Genomic DNA, 8,427 nt, shown 5'->3' with positions numbered 1-8,427 from the left:
ATGGATTCTGGCGTGCCCCGTGATGCAAGACTAGGGAGGGAGAGCCGTAACAAAGGTTTCGAACACACGGAGATTTTAGGTGCGGTTTCTCTCGGGGGGAGCCGTAACAAAGGCTATTATGTTCCACGGAGATTCTAGGTGCGGTTTCGCTCTGTGTTTTCGACTTGCAATGATTTAAGGGCTTGTGTTTACACTTCGTCTCCACTGGACGTGCTCTTCGTGGCTCGTCGAGAGAGATGCTTGCTTTTCTTCTTCTTCTTTGTCATTTTTCTTTTATTTCCCGTTGTTGTGAATGATATTAGTGTTGGTAATTCATTTGTAGTTGTCTATTTGTCTGTCCGTCCGCCCTCAGATCTTAAAAACTGCTGAGGCTAGAGGGCTGCAAATTGGTATGTTGGTCATCCACCCTCCAGTCACCAAACATACCAAATTGCAGACCACTAGCCTCAATAGTTTTTATTTTATTTTAAGTAAAAGTCAGCTACGATCGTGCGTTTGGCACAGCTATAGGTGCCAACAAAACGTGCCACCACCGGGCCGTGGCTTAAAGTTTCATGGGCCGCGGCTGCGAGTTTCATGGGCTTAATACGCTGTACAGAAAACTCGAGATTGCGCCGAAGAAACTTCGGCGCATTTTTTATTTATTGTTATTTTCTATTTTTCATCGGATTTTGCCTTAAATAAACATTTCATTTTTTCTTGACTTTTAGTCTTATTTTAAGCCTGGTAAATGATCTGCATGAGAGTTGATTCCATATTTCCTTGTTATCTCCGAGTTTTAGCTTCGAAAACCTTCAAATTTCTAAGACTGCTCATCAGAACTGGCTGGGGATTTGACCCATGAAGGGAGAACGACAGTATAAAGATAGATAGCTGTATAATGTGCGTATGTGTATGCGTATGCGTGAACGAAGACGCCTGTCACATCAACTCATATGTGCAGTCAGAATCTCTAAGTCATATTTCCACTATGCTGCAAATATCACAATATCGCAATGTTGATTTTGCCATAATAATTACGCAGCAGACTCTATTCCAGTGGCTGAGACCACGAGCATTTTGTAAGAAACGAAGGACGGACATACGTCTTTCCGCTCATGACCCGGCAAGAGTTCAACAGCATGAAGTTAGGGCTAACTTCGCTGGCAACGTTCGAACTTAACCTTTGGCCAACAAGCGTGGGACCCGAAAGCTTAAATGCCTTGAAGGAACCCACGGCGCATTTAACGGAATCATGCATACTTGGGAAACTATTTAATGGCATTAACTCCTTAGTCAGGAACGCAGGAATATTCCTTCAAGATTTCAAGAACAGAAAGGCGATTTGTATGCGTGTGCATGTGTGTGTGTGTGTGTGTGTGTGTGTGTGAAAACGTGTGTCATATAAACCCCACATGTGTACTGTAGTCTGAATCTCTAAAAGATTTTTAAAAAGACAAGAAAAATGTGATTGTTCACGTACAAAGGTGCATAGTGACAGTTCTCGCGCATTTGACAGAATCATACTTAGCCTAGAAACTGTTTGATAAAACTAGTTCCTTAATGAACAACGCAGGAATATGCCTTCAAGATTACAATATACGAAACCTAAAGGGCTTTTTAAATAAATCAAAAATTAATAAGTCTACATAGAGAAGTGCATAATGATTATTCATGTCCATTTTCAGTCTTTATAACTAGTTTGGCTGTCAACTGCTCCATGTGGAAAGTACGAGTCATATCTGAAAATAGAAGCTGAAAATATCCGGCCTCGGCTCAGGAAAAAATAAAGCAATGATTCATGAAACGTCAGGAATTGCAGGTCCGCACTAACTATTAATCCTTATTTCATTCTGAGGCGTAAACAAAATAAAAGATTATATTTCCGAATTTGTCGTCGCAAGAAACGGAAAATTGTGTAATTCAGTAATTAGTGTCTAGATGGTTCTTAAGGAAGGTCTTAAGAGGGGGGTTAATTACTTTAATTTTCATTACAACGTTATCATTTTCCTTCGTGGTTAATTTATATGCCTAATTTGCATGTAATTCTAGAAGGGGAAAATTATAAGTCAAAACGGTTTTATCCTATTTTTACTACCTTAGATTTAAAGAATAAAATCACAGATTGTATGCATTTTCTACAAATTATTAACAAAGGGAAAACTTACTAAATTAATAAAAAAATATCACTCGTTTTATCTTTGATAAAAGATAAAAATAAGCTCGCTGATTGTTTTGCAGAGTCTAAGATTTTCATGAGCCATTAAGCTCCCTATAATAAATATGCCTGGAGTCATTATGTCGCACCATTAACTCTCCCCTAAATCTCTCGTACACAATAGACAGACAGTTGGAAAAAAGAAGAAGGAGCTGGATGACACCAAATAAAATATCCTATTTGTTTTTTTACCGTGGTGGCCTTCATTTCCCCTTTATAATGTCAGAAGTGAAATGAGATCTCTCCGCTATCTTCTGTCGTGCGAGTTTCTCTCTGGATTCTTTTGGCACCCAGGTCTCCATCAGTACCCTTTATCTCCCTTTCACTTTCTGAGTCCAGTTGGTCTCCTCATCCCTGTTCTCATTACACATTCAGACCATCTCAATCTTTGAGTTGTTAGTGGGCTCTCAAGCTGCTGGATCCTGGTTCTCAGTCCTTTATCTTTGAGTTGTTAGTGGGCTCTCAGCTGCTGGATCCTGGTTCTCAGTCCTTTATCTTTGAGTTGTTAGTGGGCTCTCAAGCTGCTGGATCCTGGTTCTCAGTCCTTTATCTTTGAGTTGTTAGTGGGCTCTCAAGCTGCTGGATCCTGGTTCTCAGTCCTTTAGTTCTTAGTTGGCTTTCCAGCCCCTGGACCCTTGATCCCTGAATCAGCTTTCCAGTTACCAGATGCTGGCTCTGTGCCCTTGAGCCCTAAGTCTGCTTTCAAGAAGCTGGAAGCCAGATCACAGCCCTTGAGTTCTCATTCATCTTTCCGGCCACTAGATGCTGGCTCTGGGCCCTTGAGCCCTAAGTCTGCTTTCAAGCTGCTGGAAGCCAGATCACAGCCCTTGAGTTCTCATTCATCTTTCCGGCCACTAGATGCTGGCTCTGGGCCCTTGAGGTCTAAGTCCCCTTTCCAGCCACTGGATGTTGGCTCTGGGCCCTTGAACCCTAAGTCTGCTTTCCAGCCACTGGATGCCGGCTCTGGACCCTTGAGCCCTGAGTCTGCTTTCCATCCACGAGATGCCAGCTCTGGACCCTTGAGCCCTGAGTCTGCTTTCCATCCACGGGATGCCTTCTCTGGACCCTTGAGCCCTGAGTCAGCTTGCCAGCCACTGGATACCAGCTCTGAACCCTTGAGCCCTGAGCCGGCTTTCCAGCCACTGAATACCAGCTCTGAACCCTTGAGACCTCAGTCGGCTTTCCAGCCACTGGATACCAGCTCTGAACCCTTGAGACCTCAGTCGGCTTTCCAGCCACTGGATGCCGGTTCTGGACCCTTGAGCTCTGAGTCGGCTTTCCAGCCACTGGATACCTGTTCTGGACCCTTGAGCCCAGAGTCAGCTTTCTAGCCACTGGTTGACAGCTCTGGATCCTTGAGCCCATGGCTCTCCAGCTGCTGGATGCAAAGTCTGAATCCTTGAGCCCTTGGCTCTCCGGCCACTGGATGCCGGCTCTGAACCCTTGAGCCCTAAGTCAGATTTCCAGCCACTGGATGCCGTCTCTGAATCCTTGAGCCCTAAGTTAGATTTCCAGCCACTGGATGCTGGCTCTGGGACCTTGAGCCCTCGGTTTTCCAGATGCTAGGTGCCGGCTGTGGGCCCTTAAGCTCTGAGTTGGCTTTGCAGCCGCAAGAAGCCACCTCTTGGCCTTGGAGTTCTCATTCGGCTTTCTAGCCACTGGAGACTACATCTTTACGCATATTTCTCTTTATGCTCGTAAAGTCATCATTACAGCAACTTCTGCTTAATATAACCATGCTGACTGGATCTCATTATCTCAGCCCTTCACATTTCCCCTAGAAGTATGCATGATATGTCAACCTTAACGTTTTTCTTCTCTTTCTGTTCTCTGAATTATGTAAGTAAACATGGAGTATTTTCCTGTTTATTTCCCTCACCTCTGTGCTATGCAACTGTCCCTTCTTGAGAAACGAATGATTAAAGCCATATGCAATAAGGTTTTGTTGAAGGTATTGTAAGAAACTATGTTTTCTTTTTCCATTTTTATGTGACGGAGAACCAGGAAGGGAACAAAGTAAAATTAGTAAATTAACAGAAGGGGTGTTTTTCGTGTTATATATGAAATACCATACAAACTCACAAACGGATATAAAGGCGAAAGTTGAAGGGTCCCTCATTAGAGTGGGTTCCTCGTCGTTGAAATCTTCGAATCTAGTCTAACAGACTAAGATTCTCAAAATTCCTAATGAGCAGAAAGACAGGCAGAAGATAAAAGAAACATGAAAATTTAGACGGATCGTCGGGGACCTATGGCCGACCTCCGGGAGGAATTCATGAACTATCATTTCTTATCCTCCGTTAACTCGACAGCAGCCAACAGGCTTCTGGGACAACAAACGGACGAACGAACAGCTGACCAGGTTAGAGCTCACGTTTTGCAACGTCAGTGACCTTTGTTGCTGCGCCAGAATATAGAGCATACAAACCAATCAGTCAATCCTCCATTGGAACACTTAATTTCCAGTTTCTTTATCAAATAACATATAGGTGGATTTAAACAGTTCCTACGCAAGTCGAAAGGAGATTTCTATCCTAAAAATGAGAATGATGCTATCAAAGTGACTTTTATTAAAGCGACGAAGTTTAGCAAAACTTTGCCATATTATGACAAATATTCTTAAACATAATTATCTCCTTCATTCATCTTAGCCCTCTTGCAGAAATGCCTACAATGGAACATGTGAGTCTAAGACTAACCAGTGGAGTAGATTAAAACCTCCCTCTAGCCTCACGCTTAGCAACAGAACCATCTAAAACCACTGAAAGCTGAATGGAAAATAAAACATAAAAAAAAAACAAGCAACCCTAACTTTTTTTCACCGTCCTGTTTTTTATGCTCTGTTGCCATGGACTGTTTTTGCCTCATTTATTATTCTTTTTTTTTTCCCCCACCTTCGTCTTAAGATGTAGAACGCCTGATAGCTGCAGAGGTTAAGTCTGGAAATAATGATATATGTAAAGATACTGACATCCCTTTCATCTAGCCGAGGAAAACCGGGCCCGAGACACTTCTTCTTCCTCGAGCTCCGAGTAGGAAAGAAGTTCCTGCCAACGCACCTCCACAAGCACGCGGGAAAAAAGAAAACTTGAACTCGACTTAGCAGCTCCATCGGAGAAGGGAATTTGCCGGCTCCATGCACGAGGCAGCAACTGGTTTGGAGGAAACTGTCTCTAAGACGAGGAGGAGACTCCAGCTCCTAGAATCCAAGTCAGTGTTTGAGGTGAACTTGGGCGTCTCCGATCCGGTTGGTCGGCCTCTCCCAGCTGCACAAGAGTACTGGTTTGGATTTCATTTTTTTTTATTTATGTCCAACCCTCTGCTCCCTCCTAAAATTCCTAAGTGTAAGTCAATTGCCCCCTAGGACTTTTTCGGTCATTATCAGCAAGATTAGGGGGGGCCTGATTCCAGTTTTGTTATTTATGATAATTCTCCACTGAAAATTCATGAGGGCAAAAGCATTAAGTTTGTTGCCTTGTCATGCCAGTCGTTTTGAGGAGAGTACTGGTCACCATTTTAAGGAGATTATTGGCCACCGTTTTAAGGAGATTATTGGCCACCGTTTTAAGGAGATTATTGGCCACCGTTTTAAGGAGATTATTAATCATTATTCCTTTCCCAAAATTTATTTATTCTCTAATGTAACTCAGCTGTCACAGGCCTTCAGTCAAATTCAGTGGATTACTTGTCAGAATTTGAAAAAATTTTCTTGATTATTGAGGGTAAATCAGTATCGCTAAGACTATAATCTCTTTCAGTGCAATAGTGGTCTGGATTTTGCGTTTATGTTATGAATTACTTTAATATATATATATATATATATATATATATATATATATATATATATATATATATATATATATATATATATATTAACACTCATTTTCCTCTTCATTTCAAGAGTTATTTTCACCATGTGATTGCAGCAATAACTTTTAAAAATGTCTATCCCTATTTTTTTTTTTTTTATCCCACATTCCAAACTCCACTCGTCTTTGAAAGGATGGTTGTCGGTTATTCTTATCCTTCAGAAGAAAACAAAAATAAAATTTAATAAAGATAAGAAAAAAGTATTCAACAACTCTCTCTCTCTCTCTCTCTCTCTCTCTCTCTCTCTCTCTCTCTCTCTCTCTCTCTCTCTCTCTCTCGGTAGATGACAGAATTATAGATTTATTTTTTATTCATATTATTTTTTAGTTTTTCCTTTTTCCAACCTCATCCCAACTTCCTTCCCTGGGTATCTTCCAGGACAGAGATTTACAAAGGTTTTTGAAAACTGAGCATAATTTCCTTATTGCTGAAGAGGCAACAGTTCGGTTATGGAAGAATATTTCCAAATCGCTGGTTCTGCATTCAGGAAGTATTCCTTCTGAGGAAATTACAGAATCAAGCAAATATCTTTAAATATTTTTTTAACTGAATCTCTACACAATTCTCCAGAACTATTAATGACACCTGCCATGTATTGCACGTCGTACCTGAAGATTCAAAAGGGGTATTAACCCAGACAGAACGAAACAAAAATCACCATAGGGGAACATGTGAAGGCTAAGGCGATGTACCCTTGGGAACTGTGAAATCCGAACGGGTACTTATCCTCCGGAGGACATGGGGATCCTCAGGAAACAAGCAATTCGCTGGAGGTTTGAGAACAAGGGGGACATATGTTCCTGAAAGAACGTTGATTTCTCTAGGCTTCTTGAAGAAGGTTCCTTTGGGACACTTTGCCACGCAAGGTGCGTCGTATTCCCAGGTTTCATGAGCTTCTAAGGGAACTCGGGGACCGCCAGGAGGTCTGTACCAGCAGGAGATCCTGGGAACTCCGAGGGGAGAACGACGAGAAATGTGTTTGCTCCTGAGAGAAGAAGAAGGTGGACATTGCAAGGTGTTGTGTACTAAAGGATAGTCAGTGCTTCCAAACATTTGCACGTTATTGACAAACTCTCTCTCTCTCTCTCTCTCTCTCTCTCTCTCTCTCTCTCTCTCTCTCTCTCTCTCTCTCTCTGCCATCAAAGCTTTGGTTTGTCAGTAAAAACGCCACCAGCCCACAAATGGACAACCCGTGTCCGACTCGAGTAGAACCGGACAAGGAGTGACGAATGGGCGCACTCCCTAAAATCCAGTGCGCCCCCGTTAACCGAAGTGGTGAATTAGGAACCTAGCTGTTAGTCCACTTTGGCAAATGTATACCTCCGAGAAATGAGGCCCTCGAAGAGGAAATCTTCAACCCCAGCTGGAGAATTCTCTAAGTCTAGTGATGCACTCACGAAAAATGAGTACGCAAGAAGTCTTAAACTCAAGTCCAGGTAGGGACTTTATTTTGTTAAAGGTTACCCTTTTCTGGCCTGGTCTAGAGAACGGTTCCAGATACAACGGAGATACATCCGTTAGGATGTAGAGATGAAAGTACACAAAAAAACAAGATAAATAATCCAGATAAAAAAAAAACTTGTAAAAAAAAAAACTTGGACAAAAATTGACCCCAAAGCTCTGAGATTAGAGTATGGTTCTCAAGAAGAGGGGAACAAAAAAAGGTTGGGGGGGGGGAGAAAACAAGGACCTACGACTAGTTTTTTGTTGTCAATAATCTGGTTTTTGTTCTTCAGGACGTTTAAATACCTCACCGGTCTCGTAGGATTATCGTCCAGCCGATCCCTTGAAAGTGAAGAGGGAATTCGATGAAGACGAGATTTGAGCTTGATGAAATCATTGTGGAGACTGAATCCCTTATCGGAGTGAATTTCCGTCAAAACATTCCTTACGTTTTGCTTCATTTTAGATATAGATATAGATATAGATATAGATATAGATATAGATATTATTGACATATGCGCACATGTGCCACTTCTCTTAAAATGTCTAAAATATAAAGAAGAAACTGATTGCAATTCATACATTGTGTTTAATTTTCCTGTAAAGAAGCATGTTTATATATAAATTGTATTTAATATATATATATATATATATATATATATATATATATATATATATATATATATATATATATATATATATATATATAATATATATACATATACATATACATATATATGAATATATATATACTATATATGTATATATAGTATCATGAATATTTAGAAGATGAACCCTAATCATATGGAGCAAGCCTACACGGGCCATTGACTTGAAATCCAAGCTTCCTAGGAATATGGTGTTCATCTGAAAGAAGTAACAGAAGAAACAGGAATATATATATATATATATATATA

At 41.0% G+C, this 8,427-nt stretch overlaps 1 protein-coding gene across 1 annotated transcript; it reads left to right on the top strand.

Moving 5' to 3' along the window:
- LOC136854342 (uncharacterized) lies at positions 1-3,528 on the top strand. Its single transcript, XM_067130640.1, has 2 exons — positions 1-79; positions 2,849-3,528. The coding sequence occupies exons 1-2, from the start codon at positions 1-3 to the stop codon at positions 3,526-3,528; spliced, it is 759 nt and encodes a 252-aa protein (XP_066986741.1).
- Positions 3,529-8,427: the final 4,899 nt, after the last annotated feature.

Source organism: Macrobrachium rosenbergii, chromosome 29 (genome assembly GCF_040412425.1).
Source record: "Macrobrachium rosenbergii isolate ZJJX-2024 chromosome 29, ASM4041242v1, whole genome shotgun sequence".
Classification (NCBI taxonomy): Eukaryota; Metazoa; Arthropoda; class Malacostraca; order Decapoda; family Palaemonidae; genus Macrobrachium; species Macrobrachium rosenbergii.
Note: the sequence above shows the minus strand (reverse complement) of the source record. Positions and strands in the feature narration are given on the sequence as shown.

Bases quoted from the DNA above. Each gene is read 5' to 3' on its own strand.
- LOC136854342 (XM_067130640.1), top strand. From the start codon at position 1: ATGGATTCTGGCGTGCCCCGTGATGCAAGACTAGGGAGGGAGAGCCGT. The intron at 80-2,848 runs GTGCGGTTTCTC...TCCCTGAATCAG, and splicing joins CGAACACACGGAGATTTTAG to CTTTCCAGTTACCAGATGCT.